The 25,416-nt window shown below is 40.4% G+C and overlaps 2 protein-coding genes across 7 annotated transcripts in view; one reads left to right on the top strand and one right to left on the bottom strand.

The window, feature by feature from the left end:
• The window catches only part of LOC137656798 (5'-3' exonuclease PLD3-like), an 85,769-nt gene extending 83,012 nt beyond the window's left edge, over positions 1-2,757 (top strand). For all 4 annotated transcript variants that reach the window (XM_068391098.1, XM_068391099.1, XM_068391096.1 and 1 more), the window contains one exon: positions 1,722-2,757. In XM_068391098.1, coding sequence (XP_068247199.1) covers positions 1,722-1,918 — 197 coding nt within the window. In that variant the 3' untranslated portion in view covers positions 1,919-2,757. The remainder of the gene's footprint in view (positions 1-1,721) is intronic.
• Ppat-Dpck (Bifunctional Phosphopantetheine adenylyltransferase - Dephospho-CoA kinase) overlaps positions 1-25,416 on the bottom strand; it is a 266,249-nt gene that overhangs the window by 165,139 nt on the left and 75,694 nt on the right. For 2 of the 3 annotated variants that reach the window (XM_068391101.1, XM_068391100.1), the window contains exon 6: positions 23,448-24,192. The exons of the other annotated variant lie outside the window; for it this stretch is intronic. The gene's annotated coding sequence lies outside the window, so the exon portion shown is untranslated. Of the gene's footprint in view, positions 1-23,447; positions 24,193-25,416 lie in introns of those variants that run through there. 3 annotated transcript variants of the gene reach the window in all.

The following is a 25,416-nucleotide window of genomic DNA, read 5'->3' as shown; positions in this document are numbered from 1 at the left end:
CATATGATTAGCGCTCAATACCTCCTTTCCAACCAAGCTAGGACCAAGGAGGGCCTGGCAATGGCTGCTGATGACTCAGCAGATAGACCTATAGGCTCCTCCCAAACACTCCATCCTTAGCTCTCAAGGATGGTGAGGTTGCAGCGACAAAAGGAACAAACAAGTTTGAGTGGGGCTCAAACCCCAATCTGGCGTTCGCCAGTCAGGGACGTTACCGCATCGGCTATCCCAACCCCAAGAGAACCTTTTCCTCTGTAGGGAGGAACTACTTTAGAGATCCTCAGTGGTTTTGCTCATTGTGGCAGTGGCATTTCTAGTAAATTCTGGTACAAATAGTCTTGCATTAATTTAAGTCGCCTCAAAAGTGTCTCAAAGATGTATTGGGTGCCTCTTGCAACAAGAGATTTCCTACTTTATCAGGATCTCATTAAACATTTCTGTTTCTCCTTCAAGTCCTGTGGTGGATTGAAATACATTTTCCTTGTGGCTCAGGCCATCTTTTCAGATGATTTCACAGTCAACGTAACCATTGTAATGACCGGACTGACTCGGGTATAAAAAAAATATATTTTACATCTGTTACAGGTTGTAAAAGTATTCCTTCTGAAAGTCCTTTTGACCTATTAATATCATTGCATAAAGCATCTTGCTTTGAAAAGTTATCTTCCTCATCTCTTCAACATTTGGTGCTTGATCTCTTCCTTCGTAAACGGAAACTCAAGACATCCACCCCCCCCCCCTCAAGCTACATCAAAATATAGTGCACATGTTGTTTGGCCTTTCATTTTCATGCTCATGTTCCCTCAATATTCAAACACTGCTCCAGTCATAGTCTTGGAGCCTCGATTTCTAGATTGCATCTTTGGCCAGGAGTTTCTTTTCCCTTGTCACAGAGTAAGTAGCTCTAAGCGCATCTCCTGTCTAAGGTGCTAAAATAATATCTTTAATTAAAAAGTAATTCTTGTATTAAAAAAAAAAAGTAAATTAATTTTACTAAATTGTCCTCTTCTAGCTTTGGGGCTGTTAAAACTTTAGATGATATTCACTAAGAAAGAATCTGTAAACTGCGGAGGATTTTTTTTTTTTTTCTCAACTGATTTTAATCTTTAAAAAACATTTTAGAGATAATTTTCTTAACAAAAGTTTTATAGAACAGTTTTTCCTTATCAATCCTCATTTTTATATGTATGTTTCTCCCAACCTATTGGTATTACTAGTAAAGATTACTTTTCTCCAAGTGGAATGGCATGTTTGGATAGGATTATGTTTATGAATTTGGGCTAAATAGCCCAGTACTGGGGGCTCATTCAGCACCCTAATGCATCTAGGGTAGAATCCTGGAGTTACACTAGTATGTGGTAAAAGTTAGGAGAGGTTAAAAAGCAATATGGAAGAAATGAAGCAAGTAAGATAGACACCGATGGAATGCCACAAAGACCCTTCTGTAATACCCAAGGTGCACTGGAAGTGCTACCCTCTTACAGGGGAATAACATGGTTTGGATTAGCATGAGGCCCATAGTTAGGCTTTGTTAGGTATAGTTTGTATTGAAAAAACTGAATTTTTCATATTATTTAATCATTTTATTACTTGTCTGGAATTCATATTCTATTCTTTCATGAAAAGCTAAATATATAAAGATATCAATTCATGAAAAATGTTATATAGTATATCTTCATGTGATTTATTTACTCAAACTTTTTGCTTTACCAACATTCCAGGAACTTCAAATTGGAGCGCCGACTACTTCATTAACACAGGTGGCATTGGCTTCATTGTCAATGAAACTAGTACAGTTTCTGATACAGAACAAAATGAAAAAGAAGATCCACCATCTCTTCAGAAACAACTTCAGGCATTATTCGAAAGAGATTGGACGTCTGACCATGCAAAACCAATAGAAGACTTTTTAGAGTAATGAACATCCAGTGTTTTGTGTAAGTTCTTTCTGTAGGTTTACAGCTTTGTTGAAACTTTGTTTTAAGCCTCAGGAAATACAATAGCAAATATTGAGAAGACATATTCAACATTCTGAGAATTTTACATATCAGAAGCGAAGGGTAATTTAGTTTAATGATAAAATTATATTTTTTTGGAGGAAAGCAACTTGAAAGCCCAGGAATTGTTTTAAAGGTATTTTTTCTTTACTTGAAGCTATAATTGATTAAGCCTCTACTCTAATTATATTGATGGTCAGACCACCAAATAATCCATGGTTAATCCTTTTACACCCAAGGTAAGGTTAAATTTCGAGCACATTTTGCTATATATTTTTTTGAAATTGCTTTAACAGCCTTAATTTTTGTCCTAGAGAGGTCAGGTTGGTCTCATTCTTTTTGAAAATGCCTCAAGTTTCTCATAAACTTATAAAAAATATGCAAAAACATGTAAATAACAGTGTTTTGCAAGAACGTACCGGTACGTCCTTTGGGGGCAAAAGGTATCCATAATACCACAACTTAAAGCTAATACCTGTACTGTGATAGTTTTGCATTATTGCAGGAAAGAAACCAGTCAGTGAGGCTGTTAAAACATTTGAGTGTTTGTTGATTGATTCCAGTTACTAGTACAAATTGTAAGGAGGGATGACTGTTGTTAAGAGCAGGAGAGTCAAACTTCTATTTTTAATCTGTGTACTTTACCAACAAACCACATTACACTCCATCTTGCAGGTTACAAGATGGATGGTAATGAAGTGATGGGGAGTAGGAACTTTGAATGCACAAACATATGTTATTACTTTAGGAGGTTTGATTATGATAGTGGTAGTCAAGTTAATATTTCTATGAATAGTCAAGACTTTTATCAAATAAGGTACGATGGTGAATGCAATCATAGATCACATAGTGATGAAGTTAATGCAGTCACAGATTATGTAGTGAAGGTCGATGTAATCATAGGTTATGCAGTAAAGAAATGACATATTCAAGATGAGGAATTGTAATTGTGACAGTATTTTTTTAATGTTTACAGTTATTTAATGTTTACACAATAACTGTTATATACTGTACACGACTTAATTGTCAAGTAGGGGTGGTAGAATGTGGGTGGTAGAACGTACTTGAGGTCATGGTCACTTTGAATGCAAAATCATACGATTAGAAAATATTATTAATGCAAAAAATTAATTTCATTCCAAGTGCCCCTTTTGTTTTTACAAAACATCAAAGAAAATATTCTCTGAGAAATCAGATTGTGTGCATAAATCTTATGCATGAGCAGGCTCATAGGCCCCAGTTATTAATCTTAATCATACAGTACAGTGTTGTTTGACCCTTATTAGAGGTTGCTGTGGCCTGATTGGTAACGTCTCTGCCTGGTGTTTGCCAGTCGGGGGTTCGAGTCCCGATCAGACTCGTTAGTGCCATTAGTGTTTGCAACCTTACCATCCTTGTGAGCTAAAGCTGGGGGGACCCTAGAGTTATATCTGCTGAGTCATCAGCAGCCACTGCTTGGCCCTCCCTGGTCCTAGCTTGGGTGGAGAAGAGGCTTGGGCGCTAATCATATGATATATGGTCAGTCTCTTGGGCATTGTCCTGATTGCTAAAGCAATGTCACTGTCGCTTGCCTCTGCCATTCATGAGCGACCTTTTAAAACATCTAAACCTTTAAAATGTGATTTTGTCAGACCTTTGACAGTAACAATGTGGGTTATCATGAACCTTATATTTTGAGTTTTTCTCTGTGGTGTTAGACATGAAATGATTGTTCTCGACTCTGTTCTGTTAGGGCAGGGAGTTATTGTATATTTTTGTATAATTGACAATCCTTTGTAATAGGTGATCTTTTAAATTTTAGTTTAAGAAAAAACAATGAAATACAAAATAAATTTTAAAAGTCACTACTGTAAAAGACAAAACAATCTATTTTAAAATTGGTTTACCTGTTTTCTTTTAAAACAACAAACAAGTTTTGTTTTTCAAATAAATAATAACAGCTCAAGTATTATTCAAATACTGTACAGTATAGCATTTGCTTGGTGTTGTTTCTTTTTATATTTTACTTTAAATTTTTTTTATTCTGTAAATTATATCCATTACTTTAGTGTATGTAAAAACATTTATTGGCAATGGTAACTGATTAAAGTCATCCTTACATATGTGTAAAAATAAATGTTCTCTACCTCTTGACTGACATGTTAAAACATTTTTTTTTCACGGAATTCAATATTCTTTCTTGATATTGAAACATACTGTATCTTTAGAATAACCCCTTGAGATTTTGATAACGTCGATTGCAGTGATGATTCAAAATGATGTCATTGAAGAAAACACTTAGCTAACTTCAACTAATTACTTTGATTATATTTTTGTTTATTAACATGCTGCAATGAAGTACTGTGTGTGACTTTGCTTGAAGGTACTGTATGTAGCTCATTTCTCTTCATGATATAAAAGCAAGGAGAAAAATGTGATTTCTACATAGTATCCAAAACAAACGTCCCGAGTGATATGCCTTATGTTTTCTATGAGGAGGAAGTTAACTTATATAAAAACTTCCATGTGATAAAACTAGATTTTAAGTAAGGGTAAGAATAAGGCTTCTTTCTTGTTGAGTGGTATTCATATGCCGAATTCTTTGTTTGTATCTCCGAGTTTGAGAAAAGATATACATAAGTTTACAGTATTCATAAGAACAGCTTAAAGTATAGTTGATAGTGGAGGATCTAAAATTGTTTATTTCTGTATTTGAATTAAATTAGAATGCAAGTGGTTTTGCTTATGGCCTGAGGGCATTCAGGATTTTGTACCATGCTAAAACTTTTGCATATAAAATATATGATAAAGTCTTTTACATAATTTTTTTAGTTTTATTTTAAAAACTTTTTATGTATTTTCCCCCCTTTGAGCTAAAAAAAAAATTGCAAATGATGCTATGTATGCATTGACAACTTATAATCTGCTTTTGGTTCTAACAACAACACTTATCCTTTCCAGCAAAATATATTTTTATAAAAATTGAGTCAATGAAATTATTGATTATCTTGCTGGGGTTTTAAGAAGATAGCTGTCAAGATCATCATACAATGATTTTTATTATTACCTTCATCAAAATTAAAGTTTTCAATATTAAACTTACCCGATAATCATGTAGCTGTCAACTCCGTTGCCCGACAGAATTCTATGGAGGGATACGCCAGCTATCACAATACTAGAAGGGGGTGTACTTACCAGCGCCACCTGTGGCCAGGTACTATAGTACTTCTTGTTGACACCTCCTCAATTTTTCCTCTGTCGTGCTTCCGGCAAGACGTTCTGGGATACGCTTATGATCTTCGAGTATTTTCACGGCTTTTGGTGAAGTATTCTCTCAGATTTCGGCTGTCGCTTTACTGGAAACCTTCTTATATTAGCTTAGATAGCTTTTATATAGTCCTGATTAACGGTTAACGATCTTTTGCTTGATTTTGGAACCCCACTTGGCTAACTCTTTGGATTCAAGATGTCTGACATTTCGCAAGCCCCCACCCATAGGCGATGTAGGTCTTGTAATAGGCGTATTCCAAAGGCCTCGGTAGATCCTCACACCGCTTGTTCTGACTGTAGGGATAGGCCCTGTCAGTTAGAAAATCGATGTGAGGAATGCGCCGGACTTTCGGAACTTGATTTTGTCCGTCTTTTGAAATATTCAACTAAGTTAGAGAGAGGTAGAGTTAGGAGGAGTTCTTCTCACTCTTCACTTTTTTCCTCACCTCATGATCCCCTACCTTTTCCTACCCCTGTAGTGGCTACCCCCGAACCTACTATTTGCCCTCAGCCTGATATGTCTGTTGTGTTGCGTGCTATTCAGGCCTTAGGCGATAAAGTAGAGTCAGTGGTAAGTGATCATAAGTCTCTTATGGCCGAAGTCAAGGAACTTAAGGTCAAGAGTGCAGTGGGTGGAATTAGTGCCAGTGCTGTGACGAGTGCTAGTGTCAGTGCAGTGCCAAGTGCTAGTGTCAGTGTCAGTTTGGTGCGTGAGGATACTTCTGTGCGTGCCAGTCGTCCTCCCAGTCCGGGACCTCTTGCAAGCTCCCAAGCCCAGGGGAGAAGCAATGTCGAAGGGCAAAAGGGTTCGGCAGGCCTTGATCGGCGCACAGAAGTATCCTCGGTGGTTGCGGGCGTGTCTTCCAGAGACCGTCACTCCCACCTGCAGACGATTGAGCCCGTCTTTTACTCGTCCGCTGATCTATTGTCAGGGAAGAAACGCTGGACTCAGGTCTCTAGACCACTCAAACGCAGAGTCCAGTCCGCGAGTGTTCAACCGGGCTGCAGTCATTGGCTCAGCTCTGACTCGCCGCAGTCATCAGTCGACTGCACTCCGCCCAAGAGGAGTAAGGTTCTGCCGCAACAGATCTCTGCTGTTAAGGCTTTACCTCAGCAGACCGTAGTGTCTGCCGACCCCAAGTTGTCTCTACTGCAGTCCATGCAGGCACAGCTTTCGGTCTTGATGCGTGAGTGTCAGGCTGAGAAGGTTGCGCCTCCGCCTCCGCCTGCACTCGCTCCGCCTGCGCTCGCTCCGCCTGACCGCAGTACCGCCTGCCAGGCGTACGATGTTGAGCCACGTTCTGAGTTTACTGTTCCCAGTGGTGTACAGCCTCCGCCTTCCTTAAGGGAACCTCAGCAATGGGATCAGGAGGCTTATACCTCTCTTCCTCCGCTTCCACTTGCTGCTCCACCAGTGATGCAACACTCGGTTGAGGTACAACAACCTCTCCCTTCCATGAGTCAGTCTCCTCAGCTCTCGCTGCAGCGAGCTCAACCCTCCGCAAGGCAAGCACCACAACACCTTAGCCTTGCGCCTCAGGAGCCTCAGCTTGCGAGACATTTACTACGTTCTGCGCAGCCTCTACCTCATCGCTCTACGCTCACACCGCAGGAACAGGAACTTGCTACTCCGCTTCCGCCATCCACTCAGCAAGCGCAATCCTTGAGTTCAGCCACTCATGCCAGGAGTCAGCCTCCTCCACCCATGCGCCTACCTTCTGCTTCTTTTGTTCAGCCTTTGCAGTCTGAGACTCAGGTGTTCCCTCAACAGATTCTTGAGGAGGAAACCACTAATATTGTTGTTCCAGCTCGTTCTGACTCTGCTGTTCAGCATACCTTTCCGATCTCTTCGCTTCACTCTGGTGATGAGGCGTCTGATGATGAGGCGGCACACCTGGATCCCTCATCAGACGTGGATGAATCCAAGCCTTCTCCGCCTTCTATTGACTTTCGTAAGGTCTTGGCTCTGTTTAGGGAGGTATACCCAGACCACTTTGTCTCTGCTATTCCCCGCTCTCCACCATCTGAGTTTTCGCTGGGCATGCAGCCAGCTAAGTCTTCCTATACTAAGCTAGTCCTAGCAAGGTCCTCTAAGAGAGCGTTAAGGATCTTAGGGGAGTGGTTGCAGACTAAGCAACACCTTGGCAAGACTTCGTTCATGTTTCCTCCGACTAAGCTCACTTCTAAAGCGGGCGTTTGGTATGCCACAGGAGAGGAACCAGGCTTGGGAGTACCTGCCTCTGCCCAGGCTGACTTCTCAAGTCTGGTAGACTCGCCTCGTAGAACTGCAATGAGGCGCTCTAAGGTTTGCTGGACCTTCTCAGACCTTGATCACTTCCTGAAGGGTGTTTTTAGAGCATTTGAGATGTTCAACTTCCTAGACTGGTGCCTGGGGGCCCTCAGCAAGAAGACCTCCCCTGCGGACAAGGATTCTGCCATGCTATTAATGTCCTGCATGGATAAGGCCATTAGAGATGGATCTGGCGAGCTTGCGTCGATGTTTGTATCAGGGGTTCTTAAGAAAAGGGAACAGCTTTGTACCTTCCTTTCCTCCAGCATTACACCTTGTCAAAGGTCACAACTCCTTTTCGCTCCGCTCTCGAAGTTCCTCTTCCCCGAAGAGCTGGTTAAGGACTTGTCTGCTGCCCTGATACAAAAGGACACACATGATCTTGTAGCCTCATCGGCTCGTAAGACTAAGGTTGCTACCTCAGTCCCCAGGACTTATCGCACCCCAGTGGCTGATACTCCTGCTACGAGGTTCATACCGCCCTTTCGTGGTAGAGCCCCCAGCCGAGGAAGCTCCCGTCCAGACTCTTCCAGGAGCAAGTCTAGGAAAGGTTCCAAGGCCTCTAAAGGAAAAAACTGACTCTCCGCATCTCCAGACAGCAGTAGGAGCCAGACTCAAGAGTTTCTGGCAAGCCTGGGAAAAGAGAGGTGCAGACGCCCAGTCTGTCAGTTGGCTGAGGGAGGGTTACAGGATTCCATTCTGCCTCAAACCCCCTCTGACAACATCTCCCATCAACCTCTCTCCCAACTACAAAGAAGAGGACAAGAGGCTAGCGTTGCACCAGGAGGTGTCGCTACTTGTGCAGAAGAAGGCAGTGGTTATAGTCCGGGACCATCAATCCCCGGGCTTCTACAACCGTCTCTTTCTGGTGGCCAAGAAGACAGGAGGTTGGAGACCGGTGCTGGACGTCAGCGCGCTCAATGCGTATGTCACCAAGCAGACGTTCACGATGGAGACGACGAAGTCGGTCCTAGCAGCGGTCAGGCAGGAGGACTGGATGGTCTCGTTGGACTTGAAAGATGCCTACTTTCACGTTCCTATTCATCCAGACTCCCAACCTTTCCTGAGATTCGTTTTTGGAAAGGTTGTCTACCAATTCCAAGCCCTGTGTTTTGGCCTAAGCACAGCTCCTATGGTGTTCACGCATCTGATGAGGAATATAGCAAAATTCCTCCACTTATCGGACATCAGAGCCTCCCTCTACTTAGACGACTGGCTGTTGAGAGCCTCCACGAGTCGTCGCTGTCTGGAGAGTCTCAACTGGACTTTGGACTTAATCAGAGAACTGGGTCTGTTAGTCAACATAGAAAAGTCTCAGCTCATTCCCTCCCAATCCATTGTGTACCTGGGAATGGAGATTCGGAGTCAGGATTTTCGGGCTTTTCCATCGGCCCCCAGGATAAGCCAAGCCCTAGAGTGCATCATGAGCATGCTGAAGAGGAGCAGTTGCTCGGTGAGACAGTGGATGAGTCTCACAGGGACCCTTTCATCACTGGCCCTGTTCGTCGAGCTAGGGAGACTCCACCTCCGCCCTCTTCAATTCCATCTTGCAGCTCATTGGGACAAGGGTTTGACTCTCGAAGCAGTCTCTATCCCAGTCACCAAAGAAATGAAGACCACTCTCTTGTGGTGGAAGAACAATCTCCTTCTCAGGGAGGGCCTATCGTTGGCTATTCAGACCCCCAATCTTCATCTCTTCTCAGATGCATCGGACTCGGGCTGGGGTGCGACCTTGAACGGACGGGAATGCTCGGGAACGTGGAACGAGGAACAGGGAACGCTCCACATCAACTGCAAGGAGCTACTAGCAGTTCATTTAGCCCTGCTGAACTTCAAGTCCCTCCTGCTAGGCAAAGTGGTGGAGGTGAACTCAGACAACACCACAGCCTTGGCTTACATCTCCAAGCAAGGAGGGACCCATTCGAGGAGCCTATACGAGATCGCAAGGGACCTCCTCATTTGGTCAAGAAGTCAAAACCTCACTTTGGTCACGAGGTTCATTCAGGGCAACATGAACGTCTCAGCAGATCGCCTAAGCAGAAGGAATCAGGTCATTCCCACGGAATGGACCCTCCACAAGAGTGTGTGCAACAGACTTTGGACCTTGTGGGGTCAACCTACCATAGATCTGTTTGCCACCTCCATGACCAAGAGACTTCCGCTGTACTGTTCCCCAGTTCCAGACCCTGCAGCAGTTCATGTGGATGCTTTTCTACTGAACTGGTCCCATCTCGACCTTTACGCATTCCCACCGTTCAAGATAATAAACAAAGTTCTGCAGAAATTCATCTCGCACGAAGGGACACGGCTGACGCTGGTTGCTCCCCTTTGGCCTGCAAGAGAATGGTTCACAGAGGTACTTCAATGGCTAGTCGACATCCCCAGGACTCTACCTCTAAGAGTGGACCTTCTACGTCAACCTCACGTAGACAGGTTGCACCCAAACCTCCACGCTCTTCGGCTGACTGCCTTCAGACTGTCGAAAGATTCGCTAGAGCTAGAGGCTTTTCGAAGGAGGCAGCCAGTGCGATTGCCAGAGCAAGAAGGGTTTCCACTCGTAGAGTCTACCAATCTAAGTGGGAAGTCTTCCGGAGCTGGTGTAGAGCCAATTCAGTATCCTCTACCAATACCTCTGTGACCCAAATAGCTGACTTCCTTTTACATCTTAGGAATGAGAGATCCCTTTCAGCCCCTACGATTAAAGGGTATAGGAGTATGTTGGCTTCAGTTCTCCGCCACAGAGGTTTGGACCTTTCTTCCAACAAGGACCTTCAAGACATCCTTAAGTCTTTTGAGACGTCTAAAGAGCGTCGTCTATCCACTCCAGGCTGGAACCTAGACGTAGTCTTAAGGTTCCTTATGTCACCTAGGTTCGAACCTCTCCAGTCAGCTTCCTTCAAGGACCTTACCCTCAAGACTCTTTTTCTCGTCTGCCTTGCAACAGCTAAGAGAGTCAGTGAGGTTCATGCCTTCAGCAAGAACATTGGTTTCACGACCGAATCTGCAACATGTTCTTTTCAGCTCGGATTCCTAGCAAAGAACGAACTTCCTTCACGTCCTTGGCCTAGATCGTTTGAAATACCTAGCCTCTCCAACATGGTAGGTAACGAACTAGAGAGAGTTCTTTGCCCTGTCAGAGCTCTCAAGTATTATCTTAATAGGTCTAAACCTATTCGAGGACAGTCAGAAGCCTTATGGTGTGCCATCAAGAAACCTTCGAGGCCCATGTCCAAGAACGGGGTTTCGTATTATATAAGGCTTCTGATTAGAGAAGCCCATTCTCACTTAAAGGAGGAAGACCTTGCATTGCTGAAGGTAAGGACCCACGAAGTAAGAGCCGTAGCTACTTCGATGGCCTTTAATAAAAACCGTTCTCTGCAGAGCATAATGGATGCAACCTATTGGAGGAGCAAGTCAGTGTTTGCATCATTTTATCTTAAAGATGTCCAGTCTCTTTACGAGAACTGCTACACCCTAGGACCATTCGTAGCAGCGAGTGCAGTAGTAGGTGAGGGCTCAGCCACTACATTCCCTTAATCCCATAACCTAAGAAGCCTTCCGCATCCTTTTGATTTGGCGGGTGGTCAATTCATTCTTGAGAAGCGCCTGGGTTAGAGGTTGTGTAGAGGTCCTTTAGTAGGGGTTGCAGCCCTATATACTTTAGCACCTTTGAGTTGATTCAGCCTCCAAGAGGAACGCTGCGCTCAGTAAGGAAGACGAACTTAAAAAAGAGGCAGAGTAACGGTTCAATTCGACTTCCTTACCAGGTACTTATTATTTCATTGTTATTTGAGATAACTGTTATATGAAATATGGGATACTTAGCTATCCTTTAATCTTGTACACTGGTTTTCACCCACCCCCCTGGGTGTGAATCAGCTACATGATTATCGGGTAAGTTTAATATTGAAAAATGTTATTTTTATTAGTAAAATAAATTTTTGAATATACTTACCCGATAATCATGATTTAATCGACCCTCCCTTCCTCCCCATAGAGAACCAGTGGACCGAGGAAAAATTGAGGAGGTGTCAACAAGAAGTACTATAGTACCTGGCCACAGGTGGCGCTGGTAAGTACACCCCCTTCTAGTATTGTGATAGCTGGCGTATCCCTCCATAGAATTCTGTCGGGCAACGGAGTTGACAGCTACATGATTATCGGGTAAGTATATTCAAAAATTTATTTTACTAATAAAAATAACATATTTTGCGAAGGATATGTAGGCCTATTCACCCCGGTCATCATTTGTTTGTGAGCAACTTTACACAAAAACTACAGTACTGATTTTGACTAAACTTGGTAGTCATGTTGGGTAAGACCCAAGGATGAATCTATAAAAGTTTGGATAAAGTACACCAAAATACAAGTACACAGCAGTACTGTACTTTGAAAATAATCAAAATGTTATGTAAATGGTAAATATTTTGTTAGTTTACTCTTTGTTTGTGAACATTAACCCTGGATAGGTACGATGGGTCGTTTGCGACCCCGAGCGTAAAAAAAAAAACAGGTTTTTCTCACGTGACTCACCCCCGTGACTAAATTTGTGGGTGATCGACCTGCAGGAGGTGTCTCCCCTACACGCTCTAGTAGTGTCCAGATGTGCATTGCTGTAGCTGTACTCCTTCCCCGATTTCTGAGACGCGTCGGGGTCGAGCGCGACCGAGTTTACCCTTCTAAGGTAGTTTGCATAATTATCAAAGTTATTACGTATTATGAAATTGTCGTAGAATGGTGCAACTTGTATAGGTTATCAGTTGTGGAAAGTCTTGGTGGATTGTTTGGCTACCATGTGCATGATTTTTTTTTTAGTTAAAATGTCGTTCATCACCACGAGGACCATTTTACCGCGAGTGCCCCTTTTTCATTTTTTTTCATTTTTTTGCAAAGTCATTTTTCCGTAAGATATTGCCAAATAGGGTCGTAAAACTTTTGCTTGTTTAGTGTTGGAAAGTGTGTCTAGATGATCTGGCTACCCATGCATGACTTTGTTTTTGTCAGATACGACGTAGTTATTGGTATATTGGGTATTTAACTGCGGTTACCAATTTCTGTTTTTTTTCAATATTTGTAAAAATTACTACGTAGTAAGGAATTGCCGTATATTATTCATTTTTTTTTTCATGTTTATGTGTTAGAAAGTGTGCCTTGATGGTTGGGCTAACACGTGCATGTCTTTTTTTTTATCTGAGATGCCGTATATTAGAATGTCGGGCATTTTACCGCGAGTGTCCCTTTTTCATTTTTTTTCATTTTTTTGCCAAGTCATTTTTCCGTAAGATATTGCGAAATAGTGTCGTAAAACTTTTGCTTTTTTAGTGTTGGAAAGTGTGTCTAGATGATCTGGCTACCCATGCGTGATTTTGTTTTTGTCAGATACGACGTAGTTATTGGTATATTGGGTATTTAACTGCGGTTGCCAATTTCTGTTTTTTTTTCAATATTTGTAAAAATTTACTACGTAGTAAGGAATTGCCGTATATTATTGATTTTTTTTTTCATGTTTATGTGTTAGAAAGTGTGCCTTGATGGTTGGGCTAACACGTGCATGTCTTTTTTTTTTATCTGAGATGCCGTATATTAGAATGTTGGTCATTTTTCCGCGAGTGCCCCTTTTTATTTGTTATGCATTTTTTTGCTTAGTCATGTTACCGTAAGGAATTGGAAAGTAGTGTCGCAAAACTTATATTTTTATAGTGTTGGAAAGTGTTTCTAGATGATCTGGCTACCCATGCCTATTTTTTTTTTAGCCAGATATGGCGTATATATAAGTATGTGTTCGATTTTCCTGTGATTGCCATTTTTTCGTTTTTTCCCATTTCTTTCAAAATTACTACGTACTAAGGAACTATCACAGAGTAATATTTCATTTATATGTTTATTTGTCGGAAAATGTGCCTTGATGGTTTGCCTAGCACGTGGCTTAAATTTTTTTTTTCTGAAATGCCGTATATTAGAATGGCCATTTTTCCACGAGTGCCCCTTTTTATTTGTTTTGCATTTTTTTGCTTAGTCATGTTACCGCAAGGAATTGGCAAGTAGTGTCGCAAAACTTATAATTTTATAGTGTTGGAAAGTGTTTCTAGATGATCTGGCTACCCATGCCTATCTTCTTTTTTTAGCCAGATATGGCGTATATATAGGTATGTGTTCGATTTTCCTGTGATTGCCATTTTTTCGTTTTTTCCCATTTCTTTCAAAATTACTACGTACTAAGGAACTATCACAGAGTAATTATTCATTTAGATGTTTATTTGTCGGAAAATGTGCCTTGATGGTTTGCCTAGCACGTGACTGAATTTTTTTTTTTCTGAAATGCCGTATATTAGAATGTTAGCCATTTTTCCGCGAGTGCCCCTTTTTATTTGTTTTGCATTTTTTTGCTTAGTCATGTTACCGTAAGGAATTGGCAAGTAGTGTCGCAAAACTTATATTTTTATAGTGTTGGAAAGTGTTTCTAGATGATCTGGCTACCCATGCCTATCTTTTTTTTAGCCAGATATGGCGTATATATAGGTATGTGTTCGATTTTCCGGTGATTGCCATTTTTTCGTTTTTTCCCAATTCTTTCAAAATTGCTACGTACTAACGAACTATCACAGAGTAATGATTCCTCTAGATGTTTATTTGTCGGAAAATTTTGTTTACTTTTTTTTTGATTGAATATCATCAAATTTTTTTAGCTAAAATATTATATTGTTTTACATTTTTTTTTTTTTTTTTTTTTATTTCCCTTCAAAAAAATTTTTTTGGGTCAGAATTTTAATTTTATAGTCGTAAAATAATCGTCAATTATCCAGCAACCCACCATACAATTTTTATGCATATCCAATAATAATTAGATTAGTAAATAACACCTTGAAATTGACATACCCTTCCTACATTTCAAGTGGCAGATTACGGAGTCTGAGTCAGTGTGGTTGGCGGCCATTTTGTGGACATATCCGAAGCGTAAGCTGCCCTATCTATATATATTCTTGTTCCCTATAGAATTTGTGATATATTGGTATATTTTTACCTGCATAAATATCATATTATATATTAAATATATGTATTTTTTACGAAATTTCTAAGTACTCAAAAAATGACCTTTAGATATGGCCCCTGATATAAATGTAATTTACAAAATAATGAAGATTTTTTTACATATTTCTATTTTAGGATAACATATGTTTATTTCCTAAAAAAATTAGCCACTTCCTATTTCATTTGGGTACCCAAAAAAATTCATGAAATTTGGACAAATTTTTTTGGCCAAAAAAAGTTACCCTTTTTTTCTCATTTCAGATCTTCACCTCCATGGGTCTGACTTCATCCAAAATACATCAAGATGTGTCCTAAACATTCAAGAATCAATTCCTAAAAGGATTTGTGTATATATGTATAAACTTTTTTTTTATGAATTTTTATGTCAGGTCTTTTTTTTTCTACTTAATTTTTTAAAATATTTATAATAAATAGTTTTTCTGCAGATGAGTAGTATTTATCTTTACAGTTGTTTTAAGCATTCATTGAAGTTTTTTTTGGCAAAAGAAAAAAGGAGGTTACTGCAAAAACTGATTTTTCAAGAATTTTTTTTGGCGTCGGGGTCGTTTGCGTCCGAGTATACCCTTAAAGGGGTGTCCGAGGAGCGTACCTATCCAGGGTTAAGCAAAAACTCCTGAACCAATTTCAAATTTAATTCCTTTAAAACAGAATTCTTCCTCTGAGGATGTAACAATACGCCTTCTGACGGGGTGGGATGGGAGATTCTTTGACGAGACAATGACACTGTCTTATTGGAGAAAAATTCTCCTCTTCGTTTTGTAGAGGGGGACCAAGTTAGAAAATTGTTTCCCTGATAAAGGCGTAGCCTAAAGGGATAGGAGGCGAAAGAGGGCTTAAGCACTTCTTTGAAGCAGAAGGCTCCTCTAACGGCAGGAGCAGCCAATCCTGAGTTGGGAGAGCCAAAGGCCTCTTCTGCAGGTGCAGCAGATGAAGCATGCTCCAGCAAAGGAAACTTTACCTTGGATATAGCTAAGACTTGCAGAAGTCTCTCACTGAAAGATATTCCTTCTACAGTAATCCTAAAGATGGCCATAATGTCTTTAGGGCGTCGTCGCTTGCAGTGTCCTCAGAAAGTTTCATCAGGTTTTTCAAGAGCAGAAGAGATATCTGCTCTTCTAGGGGAGACAGATATCACCGTCTCACTCTGGCTTCGCCCCCGGGTTAGATTATCGTCATCTTCTTTCTTCATATTCCCCCCAGATTTCTTCGCCTTCATGGTAGAACTGGAAGAGGAAGAATCTCACTTGGTTTTCTTTTTCCTCTTGCTGAACTCTTGCCACTCGGAAGCTAACCACTCCCCAAAATCCTCACAAAGGAAAGACTGTAAACAGTCATGTTCCCTGCATGCATGACATAGAATGGGGACCCACATTCGACTTTCTCATGAAAGTCAAACAATGTCATCCAGGAATTCCAAGGCAAGACAGCATGCCCAATTGTGGTTTCTCCATAATAAGTAAACACAATCAAAATGAAGAGAAAGAAAAAGAATTAATAAGCCAAGTGTGTCAACCGAGATTATGTCTGCACTACATGGCAGCTAAAATCAAAGTGGCTTCTCCGTGAACTGGCAGGGGGGAGGGGCTTCCTCCACTACCGACCAGTAACTGTCAACACCTCGTTATAAATTTGTAAACATCCGAGTTTCGAGCTTTGCTAAAATCATATTTGTCTTAAAAGATGAAGGTTAGTACTGTATCTGTGTAGGAACAAACAAGAAATACCATTGTAGTTCCTACTTGGTTCATCTTCAACAAAAGTGGCTCCCTTACTAAATTTCTGAGTACAACCCCAGTCTCAGTCCCTACAAGTTCTTTCAGGTTGTTTAATATACAGGCAGAAGATGTTAAAAAATTTTGTTCGATCACCGAAATGCTTGAGTTTTCGCCATTTGATCAATGAGGTGCTACTGTAAAAGAAGGGGGAGCCAAATGCTACACAATTCAATGGATTTTTTCATCCTGCATTCTCTTCATATACAATTAGCAATGAAGGATTCAAGTAAAACTAGGATTCATATAAGCATATGAAAATATATTCATAAACTATTTTGTAAAACCTGGTGGCAATGATTGTTAATAAGAACCCATCTTAACAGTAGTTTGCTTTTATAAATTCATAGTTTATTATAAATATCAACTCACATTATACTTATAAAAAGACTCTTAACATCTTAAAGAATCGTAGGCACAACAACTTCGACCACATGGAAAAATGGATTTTCCATCGTGAACATACTGTACATAATTTTCAGTTCGTACGGAAAGACTACGTACTCAGAACACTCAACAACACTGGTAACTTTACTACTATAATACCGATCAATTCTTTGAAAGTGTAACTTACTTGCAAGACTGTCACACTACATAATCTACTCAACACAAATTCAACTCTTTGCAATGTACTGTAACCATGGTAAGAGACTTTGGCTGACGAATATTTTCCCAATCAAGGTTTACTACATATTTCAAGTTGAAAATCAAACTTCAGTAGCAAATGTTAGAATAAGAAAAATTATATTTTCAATTTAAAATAAATTTTTTAATATACTTACCCGGTGAATATATATATATAGCTTACGTCTCCGACGGTCAACAGATTCCAAAAACTCGCGAGCGATCGCCATGAAGGTTGTCGGGTGTGCCCACCAGCGCCGACTATCGGCCAGATACCGCATATACTTCTCAACCAAACCAGTTCTTCTCAGTCCGCAGGGTCTCTATCGGGGAGGAAGGGAGGGCCTTTAATTATATATATTCACCGGGTAAGTATATTCAAAAAATTTATTTTAAATTGAAAATATCATTTTTAAATATTAAACTTAGCCGGTGAATATATATATAGCTGATTCACACCCCTGGTGGTGGGTAGAGACCAGTATTAAAACAATAAAGGCGTATATGCTCAAGAGTTTTTGACAAATATTCAAAAAACAAACTTAAGTACAGGTACCTGATAAGGAAGCTGACTCTGATGAATACTCTGACTCATTAGTTCGCTATCCTTATGAAGCCCAGCGATCCTCTCAGGATGCTGAAAGACTTCTAGGAGCTGTTAAAATCAGGGTGAACACCCCTACAACAGGACCTCATCAATACCTTTAATCTAGGCGCTCTCAAGAAACAATATTTTGACCACCCGCCAAATCAAAAGATTGCGAAAGACTTCTTAGTCTCCCGTACAACCCAAAACAAGATTAAAAATTTCAAGAGAAGAATAAAAGGATATTGGGATTAAGGGAATGTAGTGGTAGAACCTTCACCCACTACTGCACTCGCTGCTACGAATGGTCCCAACGTGTAGCAGTCCTAATAAAGAGTCTGGACATCTTTCAAGTAATATGAAGCGAACACCTACTTGCTTCTCCAAAAGGTCGCGTCCATAATACTTCAAAGGGATCTATTTTGTTTAAATGCTACTGAAGTTGCTACCGCTCTAACTTCATGAGCCTTAACTTTAAGCAAATTACGATCCTTCTCACTTAAATGAGAGTGTGACTCTCTAATCAATAGTCTAATAAAATAAGACAACGCATTCTTCGACATAGGCAAAGAGGGCTTTTAACAAAGAGGGCTTTTAACGGAGCACCATAAGGCCTCTGAAAAAAACTCACAGCAGTTTAGTTCTAGATAAATAAAACTAAGAGCTCTAACGGGGCACAGCACTCTTTCAACTTCATTCCCAACAATCTCAGATAGACTGGGAAGTTCAAATGATTTAGGCCATGGACGAGCGGAAGTTCATTTTTGGCCAAAAAAACCAAGCTGAAGAGAGCATACTGCTTTATTAGCGGAGAAGCCGATATTCTTGCTAAAAGCATGTATCTCACTAACCCTTTTCGCAGAAGCCAAGCTCACCAAGAAAAGTGTCTTGAGGGTAAAATCCTTCAGGGAGGCCGAACTTAACGGTTCAAACCTGTCTGACATTAGGAACTGCAGGACCACGTGCAAGTTCCAAGCAGGAGTTGAAATATGACGCTCCTTGGAAGTCTCGAAAGACTTAAGAAGGTCTTGAAGATCTTTGTTATTAGATAGATCCAAAATTCTATGCCTGAAAACAGAAGCTAACATGCTTCTGTAGCCTTTAATGGTAGATGCAGAAAGGGAGCAACCATTTCTCAGATAAAGCAGAAAATGTGCAATCTGCACTACAGAGGTACTGGAAGAGGAAATATAGGAGGACTTGCACCAGTCTCTAGATACCTCCCACTTAGATAGATAAATCCTGATGGTAGAGGATCTTCTAGCCCTCGCGATCGCTCTAGCTGCCTCCTTCGAAAATCCTCGAGCTCTAGAGAGTCTTTCGATAGTCTGAAGGCAGGTAGACGAAGCGCGGGGAGGCTTTGATGAAATCTCTTTACGTGAGGCTGACGCAGGAGATCCATCCGCAACGATAGACTTCTTGGAATGTCTACTAGCCATAGAAGTACCTCTGAGAACCACTCAGCCGCGGGCCAGAGGGGAGCAACCAACGTCAACCTGGTCCCTTCGTGAGAGGTGAACTTCTGAAGAACCTTGTCTAGGATCTTGAATGGTGGGAAGGCATAGATGTCTAAGCGAGACCAGTCCAGCAGGAAAGCGTCTATGTGGGCTGCCTCTGGATCTGGAACTGGAGAGCAGTAAGTCGAGAGCCTCTTTGTCAGTGAAGTCGCAAAAAGATCTATGGTGGGTTGACCCCATGTCATCCATAGCTTCTCGCACACAGTCTTGTGCAACGTCCACTCCATGGAGATGACTTGTCCTCTTCTGCTGAGGCAGTCCGCTAAGACATTCATTTCTCCTTGCACAAATCTCGTCAAAAGAGAGATGTTACTTGCCTTAAATGGAGTTCCTTCTGATCCGTGGACCAAAGACCCGAGCATTCCAGACTGTCCAGTGGCGCTCCCTAACCCAAATCCGATGCATCTGAATACAACACATGGTTTGGGTTCTTGATCGCAAGAGAAAGACCTTCTCGAAGTCTGATGTTGCTGTTCCACCAAGTCAGAAATGTCTAGACTGAGTTGGAGATTGGGATAGAGATACTCTCTAAGCCCTTCTCCTTGTTCCAGTGGTTTAGGTGAAATTGGAGAGGGCAAAGGTTGAGTCTCCCCAGAGAGATAAACTGCTCCAGCGATGAAAGAGTTCCCACGAGGCTCGTTCAAACTCTAACAGAGCAACTGTTTTTCTCTTGCAAGTGACGGACTTTTAACAGAGCTTGTTCCATTCTTGTGGGAGACGAAAAGGCCCGAAAAATTTGACACTGTATCTCCATCCCCAAATAAAGAATAGTCTGGGATGGAGTACTGTAAGTTATGACTTCTCTACGTTCACTATGAGACCTAGCTACTTGGTTAGGTCTAATGTCCATTTGAGGTCCTGCAGACAGAGATTTAATGATGACGCCCTGATTAGCCAGTCGTCAAAATAAAGGGAGGCTCTGATCCCTGAAAAATGTAGAAAGCTTGCTACATTTTGCATGAGCCTTGTAATAACAAGAGGAGCAGGACTGAGGCCGAAGCACAGTGCTCGAAATTGGAACACTACTTTCCCGTCCACAAACCTCAGATATTGTTGAAAGTTTGGATGAATCGGGATGTGGAAGTATGCATCCTGAAGGTCGAAAGAGACCATCCAGTCGCCTTCCCTTACTGCTGCCTAGACAGATTTGGTAGTCTTCATCGTGAACTTTGTCTTGACAATGAACACATTGAGTGCACTTACATCTTAAGTACTCCTGCAGTGAACGTGGCTGCCAGTTCATTGGAGCCATCCCTTATAGCCTTGTTCATGCATGACATAATTTGTACAGCAATACATTGTCAGCTGGAGAGACCTTCTTACTTAAGGCTCCCAGGGACCAATCCAAAAAATTAAATACTTCAAATGCTCGAAAAACTCCTTTCAGGAGATGGTCTAGCGCTGAAGAAGACCATAAAATCTTGGAGCGTCTCATGTCTAGATGACGAGGAGAGTTCGCTAGGCTTAAGAAGTCTCCCTGGGCAGAGGCAGGCACTCCCAAGCCGAGAACTTCTCCAGACACTCGAGCGAGAAGCTAATTAAGAAGGAGGAAAAGCAAAAGCAGACTCTCCCAAACTTCTCCTGGACTCCAACCAGTCTCCCAGCAAGAGCATGGCTCTCCTGGAAGAACAAGAGAGAACTGACTTCGTATATGCAGGAGTCGAAGAAAGTCATGCCAAGAGTAAACTCAGACGGCGGAGAACGTGGAGCAGCCGTTACAAAAACGAGTAGGACAAAACTTCCCCATAGAAATTCATAATTTAAAAACAAGGGATTGTTGGACAACCCTAGGTTACTCCTCTTCTGAATGAATCCCCAAAGGTACATTAGTTAAAAGGGGGTCATCAACCTCTTCAGAAGGAACATCATCTGACAAATCCAAAGTCTTGCGAGAAGGAGACTTATATTCAGAATGACGTGAAGGAAAAGCCTGAAAGGCTACATCAACTTGTATATGAACAGAAGTTAAAGTTGGAGGGTCGATGTCACATTGTGACAGCAGAGAATGTTATTCTACTACACGTCGTGACAGAAGTGACTGACGTTCAAACGTCACGTAGTAACAGCGGTGACAGCTGCTCGATGCTATATCGTGACTACGGTGACTGACGCTCGACGTCACGTCGTGTCAACGGTGTCTACCGCTCAACGTCACGTCGTGTCTGTGGTGTCTGCAGCTCAACGTCATGCTGTGACTGCGGTGGCTGACGTTCAAAGTCTCGGAGGAACTGCAGTGACTGCTGATCAAAGTTATGACTCGACTTAACTGACTGTCCATCAAAGTTACATCGAGATTTATGCTCCGCATCTCGTTTAACAGCAAAGCTGAGACTAGGGATAACGTCGCCGTGACATAACAAAGCTCGTTTAGAAGGTTGAAAACCTGAATCACGTATCCCAGAACCGTGACGTACAAAAAGCAAAGGATCCTTTCGCACAGGAACAGGATCGTAAGCTTTCATTAAAGAAGAAAGCTTTAAGAGCATATCTTGCAAAACACTTAACTTCGGATCAACCGCACTCTGAATAGATCGTGACGTCGGAAACGTCTGTACGTGAACGTCATCGCTATGAACGGGACTCTCATGATGACTACAGCTAGGACGTTGAACTTGTTCTGAAGGAACTAATTAACGTTTCAACCGTCTCGAAACCTTACGCCAAGGTTTTTAAAGAGACGAATCATCGGAAGACGAGGAGAACTTCGTCTCTCCTGTCTTATGGCAAGGACGTGCTTGAAGAGTGACGTCTGATACCTTTGAGGGAACGTCTGTTCGTTGGTTTACACCTCTCACTCCCTTAGGTCTTACGACATTCCTTCTCCCTGGTGCAGGGGAGCCTGAAAGAGGTCTCGGACTAGGCAAGTGACAAGCACGAACAAACAAACCCTCCGCAACAATGAACATGTTTTTCGCACTTTCTTCACTGACATTGCATTTTTTAATAATTTCACATTAGACATGAATAAAGCTGATTTCTACCTGAAGCACGCAATTCTTCCTTAAATCAAAAGGTTAGAATTGCGAAAAATGTCGTATAATGTAAGCTCATTAGTACAAAATGAAACACATACATATATATAGAAAAAAACGGAAATATATAAAGTTAAAAAGATCAGTGACTTGGGAGGAGACTAAAACTAAATCACTTAAGGACAATGTTTTCAATCTCTCACCGTACAGTGCCTTGGGATGAGAAAAAAAACTAGAACGTTATATCCTCTCTCTCTCTCTCTCTCTCTCTCTCTCTCTCTCTCTCTCTCTCTCTCTCTCTCTCTCTCTCTCTCTCTCTCTCTCTCTCTCTCTCTCTCTCCCCGTACAGAGACTTGGGACGAGAGTAAATATCTGTGAGAATAAAGATTTGGATCGTTCTCTCTCTCCCTCTCTCTCTCTCTCTCCCTCTCTTGCTACTAACAAGAGAAAAGCTCACTCACTCTTCGTCAATAAAAGGTTATTTGACTAAAGGAAAAAACTAAAAGGACTAAGAAATTGAAAATTAACATGTTCCCTTAAATTAGTATTTAAAAAACTTCAGTTTGTAAGAAGAATGAACAAAACGTCAAAAACGATTTACTCTTTCTGCAAAGTGAAACCGTGATTCTCTCTTTCTCTATCGTAACGACAGAGTGCAAACTGCGTAGCATAAACAAACCAAACGTTAGTTCATCTTTGAAAACAGCACGAAGACTATTCAAAGAATAAAATTCTTAAAATATTTTCTAAAAATATTCATCTCATCAAACTAAACAAATATAAAAATTGAAAGGGCTCAACGTTGTTTAACTTCGCTTTCCAAGTCCGTACCGCCTACAAAGAATAGGCATAGGTCTCTTCTAAACAAAAATATAAAATTTATCTCGGTGTTTAGTATAAATGGAAAGGGAATCGAAGAGGCCTAATAAAGGCGGGTGAGATATAAAATATATAGAGATAAATCTATAAATATCAACAATAATTTATAAAGTAATAAAAAAAAAAATTACTAAAAGCCTTTAACACACTTCCGTACACTGAGGGAAGGGTCGGCCATCTTTCTCTATGGAAAATCCAGAGATATTAAAAAAGCAAGGGTCAAAAATCTTTCTCTCCTTTCAAAAGCATTTCTTTTGAAGATCGTATTGCTTGAGAATAATCCAACACGGCGAAAGCCATAAAACCATGAACAAGTACTTCACCAATCAGTAGAAACTTGAGGTTAAGCGCGAGCGGAACCAATGCTGTCACTACCACCGACAGAGAAGAACTGGTTTGGTTGAGAAGTATATGCGGTATCTGGCCGATAGTCGGCACTGGTGGGCACACCCGACAACCTTCATGGCGATCGCTTGCGGGTTTTTGGAATCTGTCGACCGTCGGAGACGTAAGCTATATATATATTCACCGGCTAAGTTTAATATTTAAAAAGTTATTTATGTTTGAAATAAATACTTCTCAAGTATATTCTTAATTCCAAATTTAATGAAAAAAGGTAAACTTAAATAAGGGAAGTACTGTACTGTTAATTCAAGTTTACAAACATCTACAGTACTGTATTTATGAACTATGAAAATTTTTTAAGGAATTACCTTTCAATTAATCCATTTTTATTAATGTGAAATATTAAAAATTGGAATTATTTATATAAAAAAAAACATTCATTGGGTCATGTCCATTGGCCAAGTTTCCTGGAACCATTAAGACACTAGTTCCCCAATGAAAAAATCAAACTACAGAAAAAATCTACTGAGAGAAATTTAACAGAAGTGAGAATGACTTATTAAAAGAATAACTCTATTGTAATTGCAGAGAAAAAAAAAAGTGCTTTCCCTGCAAATAAATAACTATATTTCTTAAAACTATAATTACACCATTTCCTAAAATTATTGGATAAATGGGTTAGCATTTAAAACGGCCCTTTATTTACAGTATCATAAGGCTTTCTTTGGAGTTTCTCCATCTTGAAATTCATTACAAATAAGAGGTTTAGTTTCTCTCACTATTTGCCCAATCATATTCTAATATTCAGACAAATGGCTAATTTGTCGATATCACAAAAATATGATCTTATTCATAGAGTATACTGTACACATGGAGATCAGATATGCTTCATCGTCTGGAAAGCCTACTTACTTTGGAGAGGTCATGGAAATCATTGGTGCGCATGAAAGAAATTGAAAAATAAATTAGATGATATATTCCATAAAAATATAATGTATTTGATACTTATATTTCTTTCATGATTCTTTTTTCAATATCAATTGCTTAATCGCTACTTCTACTATTTTAGCTATATGTAGTTATAGAGTAGCATTAGTTTTTACTATTTCTTAATTAAATTATGAGGAAAGCCCACTAGTCCATATATTATAGACCTTATAGGAATAGAACTGTGGCTGAAACGGTTTGCAGTCATAGTGAATGCAAACTTATGTGTTGTTGCTATGATTTCATCATGTAACTCAACAACTCCTCCTAAAAATTTTGAAATTTTTTCTTTAGTTCAACTCTATATAATAGAACTGTTTATAAAAAAGTACAGTATTGTTTGTTATCAACTCATATTCAAAAACAATGTAAAGGCTTCTCTCTTTTAAGAATGAGAAAAGCTGAACAATGAGATGACATAAACTACCAAATAAGTTCAAGCCACGACGATGTATGAAGGTAATCGTCCCTGAAGAGTTGCAATTGGAGCTTATACATAGGAGGTGTGTTTCTTAAATCTGAATATACAGTGTACAGTGTTTCTGTATTTACAAGGGCATTTTATGATGTAGTTTTATGTTATCTGAGATTCTTCTGTGTGGATAAGTGGTTGGTGTATTGTAAACGGTCTGTCTCTTAGATGGAACACGGTAGGAATAAAATAAAAATATTTATGTCAGCTAATTCTGCTAGGTCTATACAAATATTTCCTAGGTGCTTCTTTTGATGCGCTTCTATCCTAAAGTGTAAATATGAGGAATCTAATATAAATTTCTAAAGTAATTTGTATTTTTCTACGTTATACAAACTTGAGTCCTTAAATTAGGGAGATTTCTTTGTCACGAGCTGGAATCAGTACTGTAGTTGAAAACGGATAACGAGCAGTTATCCGACTAGCTCACTTTTTTATTCTTCGGCCCAGGCCTTAGAGGGTTATTGAGGAGGGAAGTTTATATTAAAGGACTCATGTTTGTATAACTAAGAAAAATACAATTAACTTTTTAAAAATGTTATTTTTATTAATAAAATAAATTTTTGAATATACTTACCCGATAATCATGTAGCTGTCAACTCCGTTGCCCGACAGAATTCTATGGAGGGATACGCCAGCTATCACAATACTAGAAGGGGGTGTACTTACCAGCGCC

This window comes from Palaemon carinicauda, chromosome 17 (genome assembly GCF_036898095.1).
Source record: "Palaemon carinicauda isolate YSFRI2023 chromosome 17, ASM3689809v2, whole genome shotgun sequence".
NCBI classification, from domain to species: domain Eukaryota; kingdom Metazoa; phylum Arthropoda; class Malacostraca; order Decapoda; family Palaemonidae; genus Palaemon; species Palaemon carinicauda.
This window is presented reverse-complemented; position numbering and strand designations above follow the sequence as displayed.